The 27,744-nt window shown below is 37.0% G+C and overlaps 2 protein-coding genes across 5 annotated transcripts in view; both read right to left on the bottom strand.

Annotated features, from left to right (window-relative positions):
• Positions 1 to 10,809, bottom strand: part of LOC143741298 (ubiquitin carboxyl-terminal hydrolase 22) — a 49,409-nt gene extending 38,600 nt beyond the window's left edge. Inside the window, exons 1-2 of one of the 4 annotated variants that reach the window (XM_077233730.1) lie at positions 10,388 to 10,809; positions 205 to 258 (exon numbers count right to left, since the gene is read on the bottom strand). In XM_077233730.1, the coding sequence (XP_077089845.1) occupies positions 205 to 258; positions 10,388 to 10,507 (174 nt within the window). In that variant the 5' untranslated portion in view covers positions 10,508 to 10,809. The remainder of the gene's footprint in view (positions 1 to 204; positions 259 to 10,387) is intronic. The other 3 variants (XM_077233729.1, XM_077233732.1, XM_077233731.1) reach the window with 3 other exon arrangements.
• Positions 10,810 to 12,859: 2,050 nt separating this feature from the next.
• LOC143741301 (COP9 signalosome complex subunit 3) lies at positions 12,860 to 26,988 on the bottom strand. The gene is made up of 12 exons (XM_077233734.1): positions 26,821 to 26,988; positions 25,876 to 26,005; positions 25,687 to 25,799; positions 25,549 to 25,598; positions 25,379 to 25,471; positions 23,000 to 23,179; positions 21,349 to 21,489; positions 19,681 to 19,854; positions 19,481 to 19,567; positions 18,416 to 18,529; positions 16,572 to 16,652; positions 12,860 to 13,181 (listed from the first exon to the last, which is right to left on the bottom strand). Exons 1-12 carry the CDS (start codon positions 26,873 to 26,875, stop codon positions 13,128 to 13,130), a joined length of 1,272 nt encoding a protein of 423 aa, XP_077089849.1. The 5' UTR covers positions 26,876 to 26,988; the 3' UTR covers positions 12,860 to 13,127.
• Positions 26,989 to 27,744: the final 756 nt, after the last annotated feature.

The raw sequence follows: 27,744 nt of genomic DNA on the forward strand, positions 1-27,744 counted from the left end.
GCTGAATTTGATTGTAAACCAGTTCATTTACATGAACTGCCCAAATAAATGTTTAGGAGAGTGTGTCTGATTATTTGACCACAAAGTTGCATGCAGGCTACGGTCACACTACTGAAAATTAAATTAAATGCATGTATTAAGTAAGAGTTCGTAGTCTCTACTTTTCACTTATTAGTCCAACAAAAGTTCTGCAGTTTGTGGTACCTTGAATGTAATCTTCAATGCATCTGGAACGAAGCCGCCCTCCTCCACCACACACTAAAACCCAGAGAACAAAACAATATCTTGAGATAAAAATGATCAAACGTTCTTGATTTGTATTCAAGTCACAAAAGCGGTGTTTGAGCATTTGCAAGGCTATGAATTATGAGCCAGTGAAACTAGTCCTTTATCTCCCTCCTTGAGTCGCATTGCTCCTTTTCTTCAGCTTTTCTGATTTAAAACATCCTCTACGCCTTGAGAAACTCCTCTGTGGCCTGATGTCGAGCGCTTTAGACTTGCACCTTATCCGTAAATATTCCCGTTGAGGCTCAGGAGAGACATGCAGATGCTGTGGGACCGTATATATTAAACACGGGAAGCCGGTATCAATATGATAAACGGCCCATGGTCCAATTAATTATTGATGGTGAGCTGGAAGCCCTTATAACATCACATGCAGAATAGATGTGGAACAGCCGCCCTATAAAAATAGTTTTAATGGTAAATGAAGACTATGCGAATAATTGGACAAGCTTCAGTGAAGGCTTGTGTTATCACTGCCATGGCTAAGATGAACTTTTTATGGATGATGGTTGTGCAATTTTTTTTAAAGAAAGCCATAAATCTCACCCTCAGACTAACGAACACTCTTATTATTGAACGTCGACAAACACAATATGGATTAAATGTTCATTAGTAAATCTTAATGGACCGAAATGAATGAAGTCATCTTGATGGGTTGTGTACTTTGTGTCATGTTTTTTCCAGAGGCCCAATGAACAGCTGGTATTAATGAATCTTATTTTAGTGCCCGTGACCCTGAGATCATATTTTACCAGGGAAGTAATATGTATGCATTACATATAAATATATGAAGCGGTTATATATTACAGAAATTTCAGTAATACTGGTGTACGAACACCGGTACAATTTCATGGTTCTCTGCACCGTTTTTTATGCCATAGCAAAAACTGCTGGAGAACTAATTAAAGTAACCATTTGAAAATAAGAAAATTACTGATGCTAATAACAAATGAATAAATATACATACATACTAAAGTATGGTCAAATTGGTACCCAGAAGAACCATGAACCAAAGGTCCATTCGTAAAGAGAGCAATTTACCTTATTCCTGAATGAATCAGCTGTTTGAACCAATCAAATTAAGGACTCATTAAGCCAGCTAATGGCAGTTTTAGTTTTTTATTTAGAGTACCATTTCATTAAAAAAAAAAAACACACAAATTAATTTTCCCATATTAATTAAAAACCAATTAAGTAGGCGTATAGTTCACCCAAAAATGAAAATTCTGTCATCATTTACTCTCCCTCATGGCGATTGAAGCCTAAAAGTTTATATCCAATAATTTTTTTCTAAAGCTACTTTTTGTAATGTCTATTTTATGGTTTTCTCCTTAAAAATAATGACTTTATATTATATCATGAGAGTAATTTCTCACCCAAATTGAATGCATGATTGATAAGATAAAAAAATGTAATCGCTTTACAGCCCTAATATATGCATGTATGTATATATATATATATATATATATATATATATATATATATATATATATAAAACACTTATGCATGCATGTATATATGCATGCAATGCATAAAATTCTTATATATATATTTATTATGTACACACACACACACGATTGATGCTTTATGCATGTCATTTGAGTGATTAGATCAAAAAAAGGCAGATACCATCATTAACTAGGCCAGAGATGTGAAGCTAAGCTGAGGTGAATACAAGCACATACAATAAATAAATAAACACCCGCAGGCGTCTCTGCATACGTAATGATGCTCTGTTCACTTGCTGTTTGAGCAAAGCAAACACCGTTGTCTACATGAAATACATAAAGCCAGCTCAGCAAGGATCCTTATGATCACTGCATGGATTTAATAAACCCTAAGCGAGGTGTCTCTAGTGCTCATCGCATAGTATAACAGCTCTCGTATTTATAGTAAGTCACATGGTGGGGAAAACAAAAACTCGATTGCACACTTATCTTTGAATCTACTGTTTCAGGGCATGGGAGGGAACGCATCCATAATAATCCATGTAATCTGACTCACTACTCAACAATCACTCCTCAATTGTGCCGACTTAAAATACTACAGCTAATAATGCAATGTTCAGTGGCGTCAACACATCTGAGCGAAACCGCTCGGGTAATCTGGTAATCTGAACCGAGTCCTCAAACTGAAGGACAGTCCTTGTGTTTTGCAGAATATTTTTCATAAGAATGAGACGGGACGAGACTACTTGACTAAAAAGTGAAGCAACTAATCACATTTGGCCTTGTTTATGTGTGGCACTGATAATCTGTAATGGATAATGGTCACAATAGTAGGCCGATGTGAAGCAGGATCACATTGCTCGTGTTATCGTGACTTATCGTTATCTTCTACTAGCTATTTTAAAAAAAGCCTCTTTTTTTTAAACAAATTAACACTACGCTAGTAGGCTAAGCTGTTAGCTTGCAAGCTGAAGGTCAACTGAAAACAAATAATTTAACTATTTTTAGCCATAGTAACATAATGAGATGTGATTTACCAATTAACATCTTCATGTTTAAAAATTAATACGCTAAAAATAATTATTTTCTCATTTAAGGCTCTGATACAAGTGAAATCAAAGAATGAACTGGTGTGACGTCATTTTAAACAAAATCAGGAAAGCAAAGTTTGTTTTAAACATTTTCCAGAAGCGCCTTCGAACTAAATCGTTTACAAACATCGGTGGAGATTAATGACATAGTAAAGTTATAAATAACTTTTTAATGGCAACTATCATAAAAACTGCCTTAAGTGCAACTTAAATGTTCATACAAATCCATTGTTAATTTTATCCTGTAATATTATTGTAATGCAAGAGAAATTTACATGTAGTCTATACTGTTTATATCCAAATTAGGGCTGCCCAGATTAGTCGACTAATTGCACTTTATATTAATTTAATGACTAAAATATATACTGGGAGGAGGAATATACAGCCTATTCAACACTGATTATAATGTATATGATAATGATTGTGAAGGTGTCGAAAAAATGGCAAGGAGACATAATTGATTTATTAATGAACTAGTATTATTTTCTGAGTCTGCACAGATGAAGTTGACGATGCCGACTCGCCATCTCCACAGTAGCCGATAGTGGACGCGCCTATAGAGAGAAACGCACCATTACATAATCAGCAAGCATTTGATTTCTATTTGAATTGGTTTGTTTAAAAGTAGACATGCTCAGAAAAGTTGTTAAAGGAGATCGAGACGGCAAAAAGCAAATCTTGTTTGTTTTCTTTATTTTAAAAACATTTTGGTATTGTGAGTTCACACAAATAAAATTAGACCCTTTACAGTTTCGAATGAACCAAACAAATGTAGTATTTTTAGAGTATTTTAAGCCGTTTCTGCTCTTAGAAAGCCGTTTCCGGCGCCTCCATGTCATGCAGTGAAGCTCACTATCCACACTTGGATATGCACCTAATAATAAGCGAACGTTTTGATGTCCTGTCCGACATACTGTAATTAGCAGAGGGACTCGTCGTTAAAGATCTGTGCCTCACGAATTGCGTAACTTCGCCACTTCCTGTAGTTTTTTTTCTACGACTAAAATTTTGGTTGACTAAGCCTCTTCTCATCGACTAAAGGCCCGTTCACACTAGGGGTGTCGAAATTAATCGTTTCTAGACCATAACCGGTTATAATGTACTGACGCTTTTCTGACGTCATTTGTCACGTATGTGCTTTGTCGTGATACCATACACTGGCAGAAGGAGGCGAGATGTGTGCGCATAATTAAAAATACTCCAGCTACTTTAAAAGCCTACATCTGGACACATTTCGGCTTTTATGAACAACCTGGTAAGCACGACCTGGAGAAGACACTCGCTGTGTGCGCTCATGTCACGCACAAATAGAATAGGCAGGAGGTAATAGCTATATTAACTTGATAAACAATGTTAGCCGTGTTCACCCCGAGCTGTTACGCCGGACTGCTTTAGAGTAAGAGAATGAGCTTCAACGTCACTCGAATCCGCAGCCAAAACAAATAATCCACCCGCCTCAATATTGTTCTCTGATTTAAGTATTCGCCACCAGCCGATGGTGAAATTACAATTATTCTGTGTTGTTACGGGTGATTATAAATGATCGTCATCTTCAACAGTGAACTCTCGACGGTTGATGCGCGCGCCTCTAATGGTGACATACACACTGATGAATGAGCGCTGCTTTTAAATAAATATCTCTTTAAAACAAAATTGATTTGATAAAATTTTATTTTCTTAATGGCATAAACAGGCCTTAGAAATTCAAACTGGAATGTCACTGTTTCTGTCACTGCGACTTCCCGAACAGACGAACACACACGCACGCGCACGGATCACTTTTAAAGTAAATTTGAAAATTGGGGATGCGGTGCATCGAAATGCATTGTGATACCGAATTGAACTGAATCGATGACATGATAATCGTAACCGAACCGAACCGTGAGACCAGTGTAGGTTCACAGCCCTAGTTCACACCAAGTAAGAGAACCATAAAGATTACTATATTGGTGTCCTCACCAACTGACGATATCTTGGTTTATTCTCAGCCGCTTTAAATGCTTGTTATAGCTCGTTATTTTTATCGTTCATCAGCTGGATAAAATCGTTCTAAAAAAGTGATTCCAACGATATCGTTTCTCTATGCCGTTATCGTTATAGCTGTGGTGTGAACTCTGCTATTCTTTAATATTGAGAACAATTCTTAGAACTATATCTTTATCGTTATAGTCCTTGGTGCGTTACATTTTTTACAGTAAACACTATGCATGCAGTTTAATTACAATTATATTTATATTATTGCATTTCTGTACCTGAAGACTAAAACCTAACTATTTATAACTGTTCTATAGTATTTAAGTATGTTATTATTTGTGTCTGTTCATTTGTCTTTAATAATGTTTGAACTATTACCGGTAGTTAGAAGTTTTTGTTCTTACAGTACTTAAAAGTGTTCAATGTGTAATAAATGGGAAGCAAAGTTACATTGGTTTCAAAACCACCCATTTTTATTTATTTTATTATTTTTTTGCTGATCCGAAAAATTATCCGATCCGTGACTCGAAAACTGTAATATGATCCTAACCGTGAGTTTTGTGATCCGTTGCCCCACTAGCTAAGAATGTTTTTTATTGTTCATCAGCTGGATAAAATGGTTCTGAAAGTGATTCGAACGATATCGTTTCTTTGTGCCGTTATCGTATAGCCAGGGTTTGAAATGAACACCTGCTAAATGCAGGTAAAAATCACCCGTGGCGGGTAACGCTGTCAAATCACGAGCCAATTTGGCGTGTTACTTAGGTTAACTCACTTTGCTGGGGAAGTTCGTGTATGCCAAATCTGTGCAAATTTAGCGCAAATACTCAACTCGTGAATCTTTATATTAAATACAGCGCATTGCGCAGAATCTGCTCATATCTGGCCTTCTTGAACACACACACACACACACACGTCACTACGCAACAAATAACGGCACGCTCGTTCAGTTGCATTGAAGCAATAACGAAGATTAAAAAGCATTTGGTTTACAGAAAAGACTTACTTTCCAACATACTAGGCCTACATATTTTTTGATGTTCTTTGCACTGTATTGATCTGTCCAACTAAAACACATTTTGGGCGAAAAGGATGAAAGTGGAAGGGAAGAGATGGCTGGGTGACAGGATTTTGTTTGAATAATAAATCAAATTCTATAATTATATATATAAAATAAAATTGTATTTATTATTCAAACAGATTCCTGTCACCCAGCCGTCTCCATAGCTTTGATACAGTTAATCTGGTTCATTTCTTTTCTTTTTTTGGCTAGTAGAAGTTTTGAATGGCCGGCAACTTAAAGTCAGTAGCCAAATTGGTGGATTAGTGAAAAAGTTAATTTCAAACCCCGGTTAAAGCCGTGCTGTGTGTGAACGCTGCTATTCTTTAATATTGAAAATGATTTGTGACCCTGGATCACAAAACCGGTCTTATGTAGAACGGGTATATTTGTGGGAATAGCCAACAATACATTGTATGGGTCAAAATTATCAATTTTTATTTTATGCCCGAAAAACATTAGGATATTAAGTAAAGATCATGTTCCATGAAGATATTTTGTAAATTTCCTACCGTAAATGTATAAAAAATGTATTTTTGTGAGTGAATGCAGCACAATCTTGAACATAAATGGACGACTTTAAAGGCGATTTTCTCAATGTTTCGATTTTTCTGCACTCTCAGATTCCAGATTTTCAACTAGTTGTATCTCGACCAAATATTGTCCTATCCTAACAAACCATACATCAATGGAAAGCTTATTTATTCAGATTTATACATGTGATGTATAAATCTCAATTTCAAAAAAATGACCCATATGACTGGTTTTGTCATCCGGGGTCACATTTTTAGAACTATATCTTTATATAGTTATATTATATCTTTGTTATGTTAATCGTTATCGTCCTTGGTGTGAACGGGCCTCAACTATTGGGGGCAAATTCAAATGAATCACTTGTGAATCAAAACCCCAGGCGTATATTGTGAGCATCAGACGGATGGGTGTGTCATCTGGAGCTGAGACTCTGCACTGGTGTAGAAAACACCACTAAAGGCCTTCATCACAGTGCGTGTTGTTCTGCAGCAGGGCTTTACCGCGCTTACTGAGCTCCTCGTGTTCCTGCTGTTTAGCCTGACAGATGAGAGCCGAGCTGGTCCCTTTCCCGCTTGATGAGATCTGCTTTCTGAGAACTTATGATTAATCGGTCAACTGCAACCTAAGATGGGTAACTTCATTATTTCACCATGTCTAAACGCTGCATTAAAGGATTAGTTCACCTAAAAATGAAAATTCTGTCATCAATTACTCTCTTGAGTTGTTGCAAACCCATAAGACTTTCTTTCATCTTCAGAAAGAATATATTTGGTAACACTTTACAAGTTTCATTTGTTATCATGAACTAACAATAAGCACTAAATTTGTTACAGTATTTATTAATCTTTGTCAATGTTAGTTAATAAAAATAAAGCTGTTCATCGTTTGTTCATATTGCTTCTCAGTGCATTAACGAATGTTAATTTTAACATTTTAATAACTTAGTAAATGTTGAAATTAATATTAACTAAGATTATTAAATGCTTAAGAAGTATTGTTCATTCTTAGTTCATGTTAACTAAGGTAGTTATCCAATTAACCTTATTGTAAGTGTTACTGATATTTGTATTGAAATCTGAGAGATTTCTGTCCTTACCATTTGAAACGCAAAACTCTGACGCTTCAAAACGTTCATAAAGAGATCGCAAAATGAACCAAGCGTGTCTTCTGAAGAGTCACGATCGCTTGATGAACATTTAATTTAGGCTTTTATTCACATATAACATTGATCCGCGAACGTACACAGAGCACTCGTACACTCAAATATAGTAAACGGAAGCTAGGGATGCGCCGATATGAACATGTTGGCCGATACCGATAACTCTTTACATTTAAAAGCCGATAAATTGGTTGATAAATCTAAATTTTATTTAATTTGAGAGCTTGATTACAAAAACATCCCATGTCCACCATTACAATCTTCTCTTTATAACTTTATGTAGCTTATATGACAGACTTGTGCTGCATATGTTGCATTTTACTGTATTTTCCTTTTTTGATGTAATTCCAATCATATTTCAAGTAATTCAAAACAAGAATGTTGAACAGTGCGCATCTGAAGTGTCTCAGCTTTAGGAAATAAAGCATTATTTACCAGTTTTAATAAAACAGCCCAATTAATTTTCTTATCGGGCTGATAACGATGACATAAAAATGACCATATATCGGTCGATACCGATATGGTGACCGATATATCGTGCATCCCTAACAAAAGCTCAACCGTACTTGCTCGGTTCATATGGATTTATTTTATGAATGCTTTGAAGTGTTGGGTTTCAATGGAGGGACAGAAATATCACAGACTTCATTAAAAATATCTTAACGAAAGTCTTATGGGTTTGGTGAACAATTGAAGACAGAATTTTAATTTTTGGGTGAACAGTCCCTTTAAGTAAACTGTATAAGGATGAGAATAGCGGGTGTGTCTAATACGTCAGATGTGCAGTAATACAAACCAAATTACAGTTTTACATGAGATATGGAGATTATGGACTTTCAAAGCGTGCCATATGGAACAGTCATGATTGAAACTATCACCACTATATGCATTAATTCCTTACTTGTCATTGAATGCATAGTATATTAAAACCGTGACATTTACTCACTGAATCTGGAAGTTAATGCACACAGGGAAATTATTAAAAGTTGATGTTTTTTATGCATTATTTTAAAAAAAAACAATAATTCTTATCTATAAACCAGTCACATGATGGCCGGTTTATATAGATAAGAATTATTATTTATTTTTTTAATAATGCATAAAAAACATCAACTTTCAATAATTTCTTGAAGAATAAAAAAAAATAATGCAATAAGAAATCATAAAACTCAGTTGACTTGACCTCAATTGTGACGATGATGAGTCATGCAATCCTGAGTGAACCAGATGTAACTTGACGGCACTCAACCTATATTAATAAACAGCCCATTACCAAAGATTCACGCATAAAATGATTATCATCAATATGTGTTATCATGCGTGACATATCAATCTGGCAAGCCTGTGAGACTGGCATTTCTTTCAGAGCAGAGACGCGTATATCGAGGGTGACATTTGATTTGCATGAATCATGATGCACATTTCAGGATAATCCTTTGTTTTCCAGAGGGAGATGGGTTGAGTTAGTATAGTTGGCTATTAAACTGTCATTTGATGCCACACGCTTTGACGACATTGAAAAAGTGATAAAAGTCTGACTCATTTCTGCGAATTGGTTCTTTCGAACACTTATTTAATGAAGTGATTAAAAAGTAGGATTTTCTTCCATTTATTTTCCCATAGGGATTTTAAAAAGGCCATGAAACAAGCAAACTAGCTACGAGATTACATTATACGATTTGAAGGAAAAAAATATTTGAAAACGGCACAGAAAGACAAAGGCACCAGAGTGTGAACTTTAATGAGGGAAGAAACCACAATCCCATGACACATTGGACTAAAGTTTAAAAACAGTATATTTTGACTTTTTGTCAATTCAGGGAACTGACTATGTCATTTGCAGTGCATCATGGGAGTGGGTGGGCAAGAGTAAAAGAGTTATTTTGCTGCAGTTTTTTTGTTTTCATTCTCTGATTGGTGGAGAGTGTGAGCAGAATCATGGGTCATGTAGTTATTCACCATAAATTATCTGTTAAAAATGATTATTTACTAAATAAGTTGTAAGTATGTGGGCTAGCGGCTTTAACAAACGCATATACAATCATTTAACGCCTAGTTTTTCACGTCACAGTAGGTCTATCTTTAAAGGTTATTGTTAATAATCAGTTCCACTAAGGAGAATATAAATGAGATTTTGACATCCGACTGTTGTACTATAAAGCCATTATGTAGATTTGTTACTATTAAGGGTTTTTATTTAAATGTAATGTTCGGTTTGTTGAATCAGACTCAACTCTTTAAAAACGTCATTTAGTTCAATTTTTGAATTAACGGTTCTCGGTTCAAACAAGTTGCCGAACCGATTCAGTGCGGTTGTTAAACAAAGCATTCGAACCGGTTCAAACAATTCACTGAAATGATCCGTTTCAAAAAGGTTCACGAATTGTTGTTATAATAATAGAATTATTAAAAATGGAGGAAGTGAACATAACTTGTTTGTCCTGAATGACACACAACGGACACATTCCGTGATAACTGTGAAACTGAAACCTCTATTCGTGCATTGGGCAATCAATGATTTTAAAGGCCTGGTAAGCATCAAACAACGAAGAAATGAGGTCTAGTGTGGTCGAAATGACATCTCGTGGCAATTAAACTCGCTTAAAGCAAGTAAAAAACACTGGCAGCTGAATAGCATCTCTTGAGCCCCACGTCCAGCCCAATGAAAGCAAAGGAGTCTGCGCAGGCCAGCCAATGCATCAGCATAGGGACAAACGTGGATTCATATCTCTTGGTGAAAATAAATCACGAATTGTGTTTGAGGGGGCAATGCGACTTGGCATCGGGAAGGATGGGCCGATGCAATGCACCACTGGGTTCTGCTGGTTTTATTTACCTTGCGTTTCCTGGTTTCGGCAGAGCCGCTCCACACAAAGCACTGGTATATGACCCGCAGATTCTGCTTCCAGTTGTCCACTTTGAACCCGTTCACATGGGAGCACCCGGCCGGACTCATGACAGAAAACACATTCGAGTTCCTCTGTATTTCAGCGATGAAATGAAGTCACGAGGAGAATTATCCACCAATTGTTCCGTTTTGCCAGGCAATGCGGGGTCGAAGATGCGTACCTTATACATGCGTGGAGCGTTTCTCAATATTCTCGCTGCATAAATATGTCATTCCTGACAATAATAACGCGCGCAAGCTTGTGCTAAAACTGAGCACACTTTGATATTGTATTTTCCAAGTCGGTTGTTTTAATGGACGGCAATGGAATTCAACTGAGCACCGTGGGCGACGCAATCCTTGCGATACTAAACGCTGATTGGCAGATGGCTTTTAGCCCGTGGCTTTGATTGGCTATCGCGCGTGTCATTTCCGTTAAAGCCCCACCGACGTTTCAGAACTTTGAAATCTGATTGGCTGGCGCGTCCGCTTGTCTTTGTTCAAAGACTTGGAGCGCTTGTGATTGGCTGCAGTAGCACCTCGCGTTGGTCCCTCTGTTCTTGATGGTTATGTCATTCAAGTAGAAAACACACATGCCTACCTGCATTGAAGTTGTGAAAATGAAAATCAGTGTTGTCATGAGTATGAAAGTGGAGCGTCTCTGTCCCATTCGTTCATTACGGAAGAACCGCTTGCTGATTCCATGGACTGGTTGGATAAATTAATTAAACAAGGCATTTGAACCGGTTTTAATATTTTGTTGATTGCATATAATAGTGGCATAAGCTATTTTTGTCATATTTTTGACCCAACCCATAGATACAATACAAATATAAATTCGGCTTACAGAAAATGATTAGGATTATTTTCTGAAAGAAACAAACAATTAAGACAAACATCAATTTTATCATCTTATTTGGTAGTGGCACAGGAATATAACATAGGGTAGTATCAAGAAACACCCCAATATCATCAATTATTAGTTTATAAATAATATTTCAACGAAATGTAACAATTCTAATGACATATTTTGATAGTAACACAGGAAATTTAAATATAATAAGACCAAGAAACATCCCAAAATCATCAATAAATGGTTGATGACTAATATTGCAAGAAAAATTAAGCCTGTAAGTTGAAATGTAACTAGACAACCTTCAATTTCAACTTAAAAAAAATAATTTCTTTTTTGCTAGTGATACATGAGTTTATGATATTCATATGCTCTCAAAAACACCCCCAAATCATCAATATAACTGTTTATAAATAATATTAAAAGAACAATTAATTGAAATTTAACAAGAAAGCCTTTGATTTTATTGTCTAATTTGATAGTGCCACATGAATATAAGATAAGAAAACACCTCAAAATCATCAATAATTTGTTTATGAATATTACAAGGAAAATGTAGCCTAAAATTTAACTAGACAACCCTCAATTTAATTATCTATTTTGTTAGTGACACAAGAATATAAGATAACTATCTCTCAAGAAACAACCCAAATCATCAATAGATTGTTTATAAATAATATTGAAATAAAATTAATTGAAATTTAACAAGAAATCCCTTCATTTTATTGTCTAATTTGATAGTTGCACATGAATATAAGGCAAGAAACACCCCAAAATCATCAATAAATGCATCTAAATAATATTACAAGTAAATGAGGTTCAATAAAAACTTTAAATTGTACAAGCGACCCTCAATTTAATGATCTATTTGGGTAGTGACAGAAATATAAGACATTCCTCTGAAGAAACACCCTAAAATCATCAATAGATTGTTAATATATAATATTACAAGTAATTTAACAAGACCTAATTTGATAGTGGCACATGAATATGAAGCAAGAAACACCGCAAAATCATAAATATATGGTATCTAAATAATATTACAAACAACCCTAAATTTTATAATCTATTTTGATAGTGACAGAAATATTAGACATTCCTCTGAAGAAACACCCATTTCTTCAAAATAATATTAAACACCTATTTTTGAAAAGCCTGGTTTGAAATGCCCATAATGACCTAAACATGTTTTCGTGGAAGTCAGGCTCAGGTAGCATTAGTTTCGAGGTATGTGTGATGTGTAATCTATTTATGGTAAATCCCAAATCACGAGAGACCTCTAGAGGACTGGAACAAAAGCACACCTTTACCACGAGCCACGTCGATGCTGAATCACTGTGAACCGCTCGAGGGAGAACTAAACATTAGATCAGCTGATGGATGAAACTGTCTGTGGGTGAAAGAGCATCACATCAGAGAAGCTGTCGAAAGATCATGGAAATGTCAGTGCACTGAATGAAGCCTGGAGATGCATTTTAAGATGACAACATTGCTTTTTGCACGTATATGATCTTAAGATAGTATTTTATTTAGTTCTGTGGTGTTTCAATAAAGACAAGTAGCAACTCTTTTGAACAAAGAAGTCTAGTTTCTTTATTTCGTATGAGCATAAATGATGCAAGTGGCCTGGCAACCTAGCATTGATAAATAAACACTGACAAAAATGAGTTCTTGTTTAGGGTGCACTGTGACAGAACCAAAAAAAAAAAGAAGAAAGGGTCATTCCACACATTTATGTTTTCCTCCAATATAGTCCATATTCAACAAAGCATGAAGGTTTTCCAGCTTTTGGATGAGGAAGGGGACGCGGGGAACGCAGTGATCCACCCAAAAGCTTCAAGAGTAGCTTGACGTCTTGCTGCCGACATCATCCTCCTGCGTTCCCATACTCTAGAAACAGGAAAACACACAAATTAATACTGGAATCAACACCTGGTTATAGCGATGGGCGATGTTCCCAACATTTCATATCATGATCTTATAACAATCCGAGATCTGAATCGTGATCGTCCCAATTTTAAGATCGAGAATATCCAGACTGATCTATTCGCAAAATTTAAAACACAGTAAACAATCAGTTATCAAAATACTCTGAGTTAAACTTTAACACACTGCATATCACTGTATGATTTAAATATACATTGATTCGTATTAAAACTACTAGTTATTTAGTAAAGAGCAGTGAGTGCTGTTGTCTTCGTCTTTTAACATTAATAACCGACAGCTGCAGATATTTGCACGAGGCTTTAAGACCAAATGCATGGATCTAATATAATGACACGCATCTGATTTCTTTATTCACCTGAAGTGATAAGTTCACTTCAGAATTAAAATGTCCTGATAATTTACTCTCCTCCACGTCATCCAAGATGTTCATGTCTTTCTTTCTTCAGTGGAAAAGAAATGAAGGTTTTTGAGGAAAACACTCCAGGATTTTCTCCATATAGTGACTTCAATGAAGTCCAACGGGTCGAAGGTCCAAATTATAGTTTCAAAGTCTCGACACGATCCAGCCGAGGAATAAGAGTCTGATCTAGACAAACCATCACTCATTTTATATAAAAATGTAAAAAAAAATGACAGCGATGCGCGTCCACGACTTCACGCGTGACAAAGGTGAAAGCACAGACCCAGTGTTTACAAGTGTGTTTATCCAACTACAAAATCGTCCAACATCGTTGTTGTACCTTTTTTTTTTGTAAAGGGCGTTTGACTTAGTCTTTGCAAGTTCTGATTGTAAACACTGGGGGCCCTATCTTGCACCCGGCGCAAATGACTTTGTACACTGACGCATGTATCATTCCTATTTTGCACCCGCGCGAAGCGGACTTTTCCCTCCACAGACACACGTCGGCTAACTAAGAAATACACTCGCGCTCCCCGGGGCGATTCAGCGCAAAGAGGAGGCGTGTTCCGGCGCAAACTTTCCCTCATGCTATTTTGCTGTTCTAAAAAACAATTGCGCCACTGACCAGAAAAAAACTAGTCTAAAGGCAATGGCGCGTTGCGCGTACATTCAGATGCTATTTTAAGCGCGCATGCTTGGCCATAATACAGAGTGTGAACAACGCGCATACACTGTAGATGATTCTCTCATCTACACAGATGCATTTAACTTTTTAAAAAAATGATACATTATTATAAGGAAAAATTTTTAAACACGAGGGAAATCATTGTTGTGTCTATGACGATGGGAAAAATAGGCATAAAGCTTACACATTTACCCAAATTATTATATGCATGTTTAACCGAAGCTAATTTGGGTGGGTTTGTCCATTCCCCAATGTCACTTCTCTTTCTTTTACGGCCCTGACAAGAACATCGATCTCCTCGGCTGTGAACCGATTCTGAAGCGCGCCTGGTAAATGCGCCGTTATAATAGTATTGCGCCATGGAACAAGCGCACCTCGTTCATCATGCTCTTAAAGGTGCAGTATGTGACTTTTAGCGACATCTAGCGGTTCGGTTGCGAGTTTACACTAAGGGCTCAGCCCACCGCTCACCCCTCCCTTTCGAAGAAGCTACGGTGGCTAAAACGGGACAAACATCGTCGTCTGAGACGGCAGAGAATAGCCAGAGTAAACCAAGTTTCTGTACCACAGTCCATTATAAACCACATCATGGATAAAGTTTACAAAGCCATAGTCAGGTGAGGATCAAGGGTCTTAATACGTAATATAATAATAGTAATTAGTTGATTGTCTCACGAACGTAACCAGCACATTTCTCCCCACATATCAAACTTATAATACAGCGAGGGAGAAGAACCACATGAAACTAAGCAACTATATATTTTTTTCTAACAGGGTAGTAAAAGTTTAGCTGGCTAATATGAGCTGTCACTGTGGCTGAGCTGGTTAAAGCATTAAGCCTTGTTTATACTCGACACGTCCGCATGAGCCCAAAGGTGCGCGCGGCAAAAATAACGTGATTGTAACAGCGCGCGCGCCTCCGCATCCCCTAGACACCATTTACTACACACAATAGGCTTTTTTTCTCTGATTTTGAAACTCAATCGACTTAAAATGCTTCCAAGATCGACGGGTTGGTGATTCCTGTAACTGTTTTACGGTCAATGACAAGAGTATGTTACTAATCAGCTGTCTCACGAACGTAACCAGCACATTTATCCCCACATAGCAAAGCCATAACACAGCGAGGGAGAAGAATTAAGTTACATGAAACAATCCAACTACATATTTTACACCACTGACAAGGGAAAAGTCACTACTCACGGTGTTTATGGCTCGCTTCTAGCTTTCTGCTGCTTCTCTTTCAAGGTAGTGATGAAACGCGCTCTGTAACGCTGTGTGTTCGCTGTCGGCTACGGTAGAAACATGACGTCACAATATGTCGACCTTCATAGAAGGGGATTCCCGCGGTTATGTAGATATAAATGCCTCATTCTAAGGTAATAAAAACATTACGGTTTATAACTTAAGTTCTTTATACACCACTGAACACATAGTTATGGATGGCATATTGCATTTCTGTTAATAGATACTCAAAATTTTGACACATTGCACCTTTAAAAGGAATGTGATATAAAGCTCTCATTGGTTTGTTTCTCGTTACGCCCAAACCACACCTATGAATAATGAAGCTACTTCAGACCAACCCCTTTTAGATTTGCGCCAGGCGCAAGAGGCATTTATCCCGCCGGGAAAATAGCAACAGCGCCGGGATCCGCCCACAAAGTTACTTGCGCTTTGACACTTGTCTAGTTTGTCTAGACACTGGTTTGTCTAGATCAGACTTATTCCTTATCTTATTCCTCGGCTAGATCGTGTCGAGACTTTGTAGCTGCACTGAAACTCACATTTGGACCTTCGACCCGTTGGACTCGATTGAAGTCACTATATGGAGAAAATACTGGAGTGTTTTCCAGGAAAGAAAGACACAAACATTTTATGTAAATAATCGCCAAGGCGGATATTTTGACATTTGTGTGTATATTTACAAACAACGAGGATAATTCTCTTTCGCAGTTTAATGCGTTTTTTACAACTCTTTTTAAAATAAAATGTAGACGGCAAGGAACGGCATTCGGCACAATGATCATTTTATCTTCATTATCACATTTTCATAATCGTTTTGGAAGCCAAAATCAGCCCTACTCCTGATGAAATGTTTTTATCAAATGTGTCGCCATGCATGAAAGACAAGACACATGATATAATATGGCCAGCGAATCAGACATCTTCAAGATTAATCATCAAATCGCCCACCACTATCTGGTTATAAGAGCTTTAACTCCTAATAATAATCTCAAACTGGTACCTTTTGCACAAACTGGGGATTTACGGTGATTTCCTGATCCATGGACTTTAGTTTTTCATCCAATTCTATACATTTCAGCATCTGCATTAATCAAAGACAGATTAACATCGAGACATCTGTGGACTCGAGACTCAAACACTCTGCAGTAACATATAAATGAGTCCATGCATTTCAGGTGATCTTATGCGTGTAAATATCTGAAATAAACATTATATAATGAATAAAAAATCAGTTGTGCATAAACATACGGGTGAAACTCGAAAAATTAGAATATCGTGCTAAAGTTATAATTTTGATGATTATGGTTTACAGCTTATGAAAACCCCCAAATTCAAAATCTCAGAATATTAGAATATTACATGAAATCAATAAAAAAAAAAAGGATTTTAAATACAGAAATGTCGGCCCTCTGAAAAGTATAATCATGCATATGTATTAGGGGTGTAACGATACACAAAACTGACGGTTCGGTTTTCCCACGGTTTTGACGTCTCGGTTCGGTTTAGAAAGCTAAAAAAAAATTTAAACAGTGGTTTAATGAAAAAATTGTGTCTTTGTCTTTAAATTACAATTAAACGTTTTGCAAGGATTAAAAATCTGCTAATGCTGTAAACTATATAGGGAGCCGCACATTACTATAACATTAAAGGTTAACAACAGAGCCTAAATTCAGATGCTATTTATTTTTTAGATATAATAATCAACACCCAACACATTGTATGAAAACATGTAAACTGAACATAGGGCAGTTTTTGCATTAACTTTACTCTAATTTGTTATTGAAATATAATAATTTACACAGTTGCTGTCATTTTCATGAAAGATATTTTAAACGTACATTAAATAATCAAGATATAATTAACAGGTTAAGTAAAATATAATATATAGGATAATATAGTGCATTTATTTAGTGCAAGAGTTCATTTCTCTAGGAACCAACAAGTTGTGGACACTGAATCGCTTGCCTGATGAGGTAAATATAATGCTAGTGACAAGCTATGGAGTTATATTGACGTCTTTCCGCTGCTGAAACACTGATTGAGCGATTACACGAGGTATGAGGCCTTTCAGTAAGTATACTGTATTTTTCAACATACCTCCAGGTGTCCATTCATGTTTATTCTGTATATGAGGAAGAGATGATCGCGTTTACTCGCGCCCCGCGCTGCCGCTTGAAATGAGGAGCTAGTACAGTGATCTCACGCCACATCAGAGAGCGCCAAAACAGCATTTATTGTTTGATTTTTGAGATCAAATAATCAGAATTTGAAGATTACACCTTGCTTATTATCGAAAGTAACAAAACACGGAGCTTGCTATTTGGTGTTAATGGTGGTTAGGCTACAAAACTGAATTCGTTGTGTACACATTCCAGGTCCAATGAGCCGGGCTGGGTGGGGCCGGGGTAGCAGGGGGCGGGGCGTGTTCGGTTCGCCATGAGAGTATCGCGATTCGAATCGTGGGTTCTGTATCGCGGTTCTTCGGTTCGGTTCGAATATCGTTACACCCCTAATATGTATATAGTTATATATACTAAATATATTAGTTTCACCTTTTAATTTGAATTACTGAAATACATGAACTGTTGCACGATATTCTAATTTTCCGAGTTTCACCTGTATTATGTTGCATTTATAGTTTAATTCAAGTAGTGCAGAATCTGACTTTCTTCTTCATATACATTACATTTAACATAAAAATATAAGAATGTATTCAAATTTCTCTCAAATGTCCTTGAAAGAGCTGATTAAAGAGATAATGAGGGTGTAAATATAGACTGCATGCTGGTATTTTCTTCTACATCAGCAGAGGATTGAGAAAAGCACTGTTTTATAATTACTAACCTCTTGGTCAATTTTGTGGAGCATTGCAGGGTTGTTGTATTTCTCAGGGTTGTCATGGAAACAGACCATGCCGTCTTTCTGGTTGATACTTGCATAAATCTCTCCGTCCTCAATCTGAGAGATGAAAAAGGAAAGATTTGAGCACCAACAATCTGTAAATATTAAACAAACATGAAGCAGAGCATGCAAGACAATTTGATTAAAAGGTTTCAGTAGTCACCACAAAAAAAAAATCCAGTGATTCTCAACAGGATATAATCAATTAGAAAATACATATATATTCATGTTATTTTCAATTACACAGAGTAATATATGTAAGCTTGTTTCTTCCAGAGAATAAAACAATTAATTCACTCACAATTCGGACTTTATTTCCCATCGCAACTGTGAGTTTATTTCAGGGTTATTATCGTAACTAATACTAAAACTATTAAAAACATTTCTGTTAATTGAAATAAAGCCGAAATAGAATAAAATAGAAATACAAGTTGAATAACTAACAGAAAATTAGAAAGTTGAATCACTAAAATCAACTGGAAATAAAAAACGAAAACTAAATTAACTAAAATAAAGAATAAATTAAACCTTAATAGCAATATTTAAAAAAATAACTATAAAACGACAAAAGCGCATAATGAAATCTAAAAATTAAACTAAAATTAACATGAATACGAAAAATATAAAAAAAGCTCATTCAAAATATTAATAAAACTATGATAAAATTTTTTTTACAATTACACTAGTTCAAGTCTAATTTTCCTCAGAGTAACTTGCAAATAATAAAAGAAAAAAAGTCAGAATTGTGAAATAAAAAGAACCAATTTACTTTTTTGTGCCACGCCAGAAACAAGCTTCCATAGTTACATAGCGGATGCACATTACCTAGTCGCTTACACATAATTACTTACTTTTATTAGGCTTTTCATTTGGATGTATATTTACAGATTATCCAAAACTACTGTGGCTGATTAATAATAATATATTATAGAATTTCCCATTCATTTCCAATGGCGAACATCACAAAACATGTGATTAGAGTGTGTCGTTATGAAGCTGATTTCCTACCATATGCAGGACGTATTTCTCGGCTTCTTGAGGGCCGGAGAGCTGAACTCGACTCGCCATGTCTTGTAAGGATAATGTCAAGAACGTCTGTCAATCAAAAGAACAGAGATCAGCGTTTCCGTTTATCAGCACTGTATATCACGTCTGCAAACTTACAAAACAAAACACACGCAGGACATGTGATTATTGTAACTTCAGACCTTGGTTAGCCTCTGAATGTTCTTCTTGTAGAGTGAGGACAGGCATTGTTTGACCAGGCCGGTGTTGTTGTCTCGTGCAAACGTCTCGCTGTGTTTGCTGACCTGAAGACGCAGCTCTGCCGGGTTATTGGTGGCGTACACCTGAGCCAGCTCGTGGTAAGCATTACTGAGGGGCTTTACATCACAAACACACACACAAAAGATGATTAGCTTATGGAGCCTTTAAAGTGCTCTCCTGAAGTGAAAGTGAAAGTGACACGTGATGGCCAAGTATGGTAACCCATACTTGGAATTTGACCTCTGCATTTAACCCATCCAATTAAGTGCACACACATTAGGAGCAGAGTAGTGAGTAGTGAAGACACACACACTGCAAACGTGGAAACACACACCCGGAGCAGCGGGCAGCCTTGAGTGGCGCCCGGGGAGCGATTGGGGGTTAGGTGCCTTGCTCAAGGACACCTCAGTCATATTCCTGCCGGTACTGGAATCGAACCAGCAACCTTTGGGTCACCAGTCCAACTCTGTTACCATTAGGCCATGACCTGCTCTTGAAGTCCAGGTCAAGAGCAGAAATGCCAGATTACATGTCGAGTAGGGCGGCACGATTAATCGTAATGAAACTGAGCGCAATTTGGCAAAGGCTGAGATTATTTAATGCGCAGTGAAGTATGGCTGATCGCCAGAGGGCGTCACACACACACACACACACACACACACACACACACACACACACACACACACACACAGAGAGAAGTAGATAACACATCATTTCAGGAAATCCCTATCAGGCATCATAATCTGAATATACAGAAGATTGAAACGCTTTGATTCATTTTTTAAATGTTGTATTTTGTTGGACGAGAGATTCATAAATGCTTCTCATGTTTGGAAAGATGTCTGACATGTGTTGCTTTTTCAAATGCATGTTATAAGCGACTCAAACTCACGGTGCTTTCAGAGTGAGCAGCGTTTACTACTGATCACAGAGCCGTACATCTCTAGCTGCGTTTCCATTACCCTTCAAATTGCGCAAATTGAAATTGCGAATCGAAAATACGCCCAATGGAAACACGTCAATTACGCAAAAACTCCCATTTATCGCAAAAAAGTTTTTACGTTCGCATGAGGTGGTTTTTCAGGCAATTCGGAAAAAAAATATTTCGCAAAACTTCGGTTTTGAAACAGTTTTTGCGCATTTACAGGTCACCTGACGTAGAAGACGCGGTGTGTCTGGACAGAATACGAGACAGAGTTCTTTATTAAATTCATAAAAGACAAAATAATTACAGGAATGCTGGATTCTAAACCTCAAAGAAATCCCACAATCACGACCTCGAAGCAGAAATGAGTGAGAAACTCCAAGAAATATGTGCCGCTCTCTAGTATAAGGGTCTTGAATGAAAAAAATTACGTTTTAGTCGCATAACATCGGTTAATGGAAACGCCGTCATTACGCATTAGTATTTTGTCGACATTTAGAACAAATTTGTAAAAGTTTTACGCAAATCTGTAATGGAAACGCGCCTACTGACATGATGCACATTAAAAAAAAATAATCGCAGCCTTTGTGATTTCATAATTGGAATAATCCTAAACAGTTTAAGCGCTAGTTCATGTTAATTGTGATTAATCTTGCAGCCCTAATGTCGAGGCAGAGCGGCTCACCTTGATGAATCGGCCCACGATCTGTGACGTGTATTTGGGAAGCTGCTGGACTTTGCCATGAAGGATGAGGGACACGAGGATGTACTTCTTGTACGCTTCTAACATGATGTGACTGACAGCCATCGCAGGAGTGGTTATTGCCTGAATAGACAGAAAGAGAAGAGTAGAAGACATGCTTATTTACTGGGAAACATGAGACATGAGGATGCAAAATATACTGGACATTTACAAAATATTTGTAATACCATTTATTAATTGTGAATTTGACAATGATTTTAATGTGCTTTTTAATTGGTCATTAACTTTCTGTTAAAACAACTGCAAAATCAGTGTTAGAGTTTGATTCATCTCAGTGAATCAGTTCATCTCAGTGAATCAGTTCATCTCAGTGAATCAGTTCATCTCATTGAATCAGTTCATCTCAGTGAATCAGTTCATCTCAGTGAATCAGTTCATCTCATTGAATCAGTTCATCTCATTGAATCAGTTCATCTCAGTGAATCAGTTCTGATTCGCTAGGCCCATCACTCAGTGAAGTTTATGGAGGTATGCATGTGGCATGTAATACATTTTTTAGTATGTAGGTAAATACATAAATAAATAAATAAATAAATAGAGAGAAGTTGCTACGGTTGCTTTGACGCGTGTCTGGTGTGTGAGTGTTAGAGATGCGCGGATGGGCTATTATTTCATCCGCAACCGCATCACAAAACTCATCATCCGTCTGCCATCCATCCGCACCAACATTTTTGACCAATTTTCCCGCCCGCCATCCGCTGATACAAGGCGCTGCTGATGACAGCCGCGAGACTAGAAACCGGCCGCCACCCGCCCGAATTTAATAAAAAAATTTTTTTTCATCACGTCATCCGCCCGATCCGCGGTTTATCCACGGCTATAACCGCCAACCGCGCATCTCTAGTGAGTGTGTTTCAGTTGGTTGGTTGATATGTGTGTGTGAGAGTGAGTGAGTGTGAATGTGTGAGTGTGAGTGTGAGTTTGAGTGTGTGTGTGTGTGTGTGTGTGTGTGTGTGTGTGTGTGTGTGTGTGTGTGTGTGTGTGTGTGTGTGTGTGTGTGTGTGTGTGTGTGTGTGTGTGTGTGTGTGTGTGTGTGTGTGTGTGTGTGTGTGTGTGAGAACAGAGAGTCTGCTGGAGAAAAGGAAACGAGACCGAGCTTGTAATAAAACAAGAATCAACATCAGCTCAACTTCAGGAGACGGAGAGAACTGAGGAACTATAAATGTTGTAAAAGTGAAACGGAGATGATGGGAGTTTTTAATACTCCACAGGAGAGAAAGATGTTTTATTGAACAGATAAACTGTCATATATCTAACAGAGTTCACTGTAAAGCATTATCTGTCATCATGGTTGTTGTAGCACTGACTGTACTGAAGTTTATTATCCAGAAGTATCATGTCTATTAATGGCTAAAGCTACAGCTAGTCAGCTTGAGATCCTTTCCATCTAAACTGGTTACATCTCTTAAGCCTAGCAGAGAGTGAATGTTTTATGAGCGGTAGGATAATCTCTCAATTTTTTTACTCATTAGAAAGAACCATATTCATCCACACAGTCACGCAGAGCCGAAGCACAAACCAGAACGATGTTCTTCCACAAAACGCATGCAAGACTGTACAAAAAAATAAATACCTGTTCAAAAAAATACAGTGCCCGTTCAAAGTTCTTCAGGCCCGTGTAGATCATGCCTCCATAGTAGTAATAACAAAGAAAGGGCTTTGCGTCGTACGCTCCGTTCTCCTTGCAAATATCCATCATGTCCAGCTCCAGGAACGGTACTGCAGGTTTGAAGCACTTGGCTAATAGGCATAACTGTAAATACAGGGCTGCATTATTAATAGTTGCACAAATAACAACTGAAATAAAGAAAAAGTGTTTAACCCTCTGATGTTTATCACTTACGGTCCACATCCTTTCTTTTTTTTTCATGAAATGAATGCACTATATTTTGTTTCAATAATATTCATTCTTTAAAATGTTGTACTTTCATGGTACTAATATTTAGCTTTTAATCAGGCACCATTTGTATCTATATAAAAGACTACTCAAAGGAGCGGTTTCCAGGACAGACATTAAGCCTACTCCAAGACTAAAATGGGCTTTTACACCAGATTAACAGAAATCTGCTTTCTCTGTCATGCTTTTAATAGTCTAGTCCATTAAATAGTCCTAAACTTAAGTCTAGTCCACAGATTAATAAACTGATATCCTGGAGGAAGACTAGCGCTATTTCAGGACTAAACTGAGGCTTAAACTAAACCTAACACGAGGGAGGTTTAACTTCAGATTAATGTTGTTTCAAAGATTACACACTTGTGGACTATGTCAGTGAATGCATATATACAAACACACGTGTCTTCTTTTAAACACAACTTTAATCTGAAGCCTCCTGGCAGGTTTAATTTGAGCCTCGATTTAGCTCTAGCCTTCCTCCAGGAAATCATGGGCGTCAACAACAGTTTTTTTTTTTTAAGGTTTATTTGTATATTCTTCCAAAACACCTAATGTCCAAAAAACAGTAAGGTAATAAAGCTTATGATTCAATCTTACCTGAAGTTGTTGTTATGCTCTAGATGGGTTCATTTGCATTGAATTAATTACAAATAGATTTCCAGGCATTCCTTTTCATTGATTCCACAGATGAAGTTTTTCTTTGCTAAGTAAAGTTTTTTCCTTGGAGTTTCTACTTGGTTCCATACAATTTGAAGCTTTTCACAATTCATTCCATGTTTTATAAGCAAATCATGCTAATTAAGATTAACACCGTTGGTTTTAAATTTAAGGACTGCATAGCCCAAGTTTTAGTAATATGTACTTTCAGAAAAGCCATGTTTAATTAATCGTTCTAGATTAAGGCCTACTCCTGTCTTCATTTAAACGCTGTCTGGGAAACCTCCCGAAAGACTATCAAAGTCTCCTCTATCATGACTGATCTGTAGATTGTATTTGCATATTCATAGATCCGCATCTACTAAATGAGACAAGGGTGTCGAGAACCTCCCGAAAGACTATCAAAGGCCACGTCCACACGAAGCCGGTGCGTTCCCTATCCGATATTTTTTTTTCCTCGTTCTAAAAAAAAACTCCGTAAACACGGCGTCGTCTCAAGAAATATCTGCGTCCACACGAAACCACTGAAACCGACTGAAAAGTGTGTAGTATATATGTCAGACCAGTATGGGGCGCTGTAATTGTGCCACAGAGATACACTATACACGGAGAAGAAGACTTTGAGCATGCGCCGACACGTGATGTGATGACATCATCGTTTCACAAAATATACGGATTGGCTGTACACACGAAACCGCAAGGGTGTCGTTTTCAGATTTATCCACTTTGGGACCCGGTTTCAAAAAATAGCGGTTTCACTCTCCCAAAACGGCGGATCCGTGTGGACGAAACGCCAATACGATTAAAAAATGTATACGTATACAACGAAACGCGTCTTCGTGTGGACGGGCCCAAAGTCTCCTCTATCATGACTGATCTGTAGATTGTATTTGCATATTCATAGATCCGCATCTACTAAATGAGACAAGGGTGTCGAGTTACAGTCAAACTATTTTAAGGCATGGAAAAACGCTTAAACGTAATTCTGGTGATCAAAGATGAGTTTTAAGAGATAAAATGATTGACTACAGGGGGACTTTAAACAATACAAATTATAAAAAGGCAAATTTTCCTGTCTAAAATTATCAAACGCCAACTTGACTAATAAACATCTGGGCTAAAGTCGCCTGCGTTTCTTGCCAGAACGACACCTTTGTAGGGATTTCATTTCGATTGTTCATATTTGTCAGACATAAAGTTTAGTTTGTTCTAAAGGGCCACTATTACAATGATAGACTTTCTACTACAAAAAATAATAACTAAATTATCCCTGTATTATCATTTTCACAGCGTTTAATGTTGCCTCTTACTTTACTTACACCACAATTACATCTTTAATTATCTATAACAAGTTAATAAAACTGTACTAACACAAAATAATGTTCTCTGATCCAGACTCACCTGACACAGGTCTGCGTGCACTGAGGTAAGCTGATTTGTGTTCATCTGCATCTTGTCTATGGCCTGTTTAAGTATACTTATTCCACGCAAGGGCTGTGAAGAACAACACAACTTAACATCACTCTTGTAATTTAAAGAGAACGACTCTAAAATGACAGAAAGACACTTGCCTGTTTTCTTTCTACAAGGGCATTTGTCAACTGATGGCACAGACCAGCAACTGAAAGGAGAACAAAACTTTAAAAGAGGAATACAAATGAAACAGAGTGATGAAAAAAAACAAAAAAACAACTGAAGTGTTTTCATACACGTGTCTGTGGCGTATCGGATGTGCTCTCCGTTGCAGGTGCTGATGAAGAGTTGGACTTGGGAAAACAAGGTCTCGAAATCAGGGATGTTTGGCATGGAAAACTTCACAAACCTGCAAAACAGTAACTCTTTCAGATGGCCACAAAACACTTCATGAACTCTCAGTGCTCAACAAGTCACGGACTTACAGAACAGCTAAAACACCCAGCGAGTGCTCTTGGATGTCCAACGCCCCGAGAACAGTGTCCAGATGAGAGAGATTCTTGGCCAGAAGCTCCCCGCTTTTATTGATCAGTTCACATAGTTGAGTCATCTGACCTGAGAAGCATAAGAAGCATTATTATGCAAGAAAACACGATTTCATGTTAGTGATATTATTCTAAAGTAAATGCACATGCGATCAAGGTCTAATTTTTTGTTTGTTAAATGATGATGAACAGTTCCGTCTCCCTGCAGATTTGCTATATGTGACAGAGAAACATTGATAAGAAACATCAAGTCTATAATATTTGAATCTTCATACATCCAAAAATTGTCTTTTTCAGTGACAGAGATGTTATAACTTTAAAAAAAAAAAAATTATCATAAGAGATCTTTAAGTCAGTGGAAAGCAGTCTGCCATTTGGTACAGATGACATGTATTTTGCTGTATGTATATGAATTTTAATTATATGGTCCATCTCTAATTAAACATGCCATAAAGATGATCGTAGTATCAGATATTAAAAATAAATGTACTCATTCCTCTTTACAGAAATAACACACGGTGTTAATTTTTTTTATCCATCATGTCAATGCAACTAATAGTAAGATCAGGAAGAGAACCAATCACAGGTTTACTACAATTGTTATGAAGGTATTTCATGCCATATTTTATAAATGACTAGGCTAATATGACACGTCCAGTAATTTCATTAATTTAAATGCTAAGCGGTTATGATGTGCACATATTCAGCAGCTTTAAGTTTTTATATTAGTAGTCGGACGAACAGAGTAAGATAAACAAATCCCATGTGTTACTGCCTGAAGTATAAACAGCTAGCATGCTATCGCGCTAACTAGTTTTAGCATTAAGCTAGTTAGCCCATGCATCCGTTACTCTGAGTGTTCACGAGCGGTGTAAATGTCCGTACCTTGCGCAGAAAGTTGCCGCACATTATTCACGAACTGCTCCAGAGCTGAAGCCATCGTTTTTACGATTTTGGGAGGTTGTTTTTCATTCAAATGTCCAGAAGCAGCTTTCCAGTACAGAAGGGACGGGCCCACAGCCGCCAACAGTAAACAACAAATATCGCGAGGTTTGAGTGACAGCTCAGATTCCACGAGATTTCCCTCTCACTGGAATGCAACCTCCGTAGAAGAGATAATTTTGAGGTAATGTAAGATTTCACTTCACAAACACATACCTATTATTTATTTAGAGCTACACGTTACATTTTCAACAAAAAGTCACAGGATTTAGCCTTTGAAGATGGACATGTATCTTTAAGGAATAAAAGGAACATGTCATTATTTCTTCCGGTACAAAACAACAAAGACACTCTCGGACTGGAGAGATGATCAACTTCTCACTTTGTGAGCAAAAGAAGGCAGGATTGATAGTTCAATTAAGACTCTGCTTGGGGTGAATAGTTTAGGTTAAGATCTATTTTAAAATCTCTGTTAAATCCTAATTTAATGTATTATAGGTTAAAGTCCAGATCTTTAAATTTTTCATTATTTTAGAGAAAATATCATTATTTTAGAGAAAATTATTAAAGAAATAGTTAAGCAAATAATTATTTGCTTAGCTTGTGAGCTTACTGAGAAAAATTTAATTCGGTCATATATAGCTTCGGATATGTGACGTAATTTAAAATATATTAATTGTACTATTTACATATGTAAGGTCATATGTAAATGTTGTATGATTTGTGCACAAGTTCTGCCAGCCTTGTTTTTCTGGAAGTATTTTTCCCATAGGTTTTTTTTTAAAGTCTTTGTTATAGACTAATCAAACCAGCTATATGAGGAGAATCACTATATTAAAAACTATGATTTGAGCCCCCAAAAAAATG

The sequence above is a fragment of the Siphateles boraxobius genome, unplaced genomic scaffold (assembly GCF_051911475.1).
Source record: "Siphateles boraxobius isolate OS27281-9 unplaced genomic scaffold, OSU_SipBor_1 185, whole genome shotgun sequence".
NCBI lineage: Eukaryota > Metazoa > Chordata > Actinopteri > Cypriniformes > Leuciscidae > Siphateles > Siphateles boraxobius.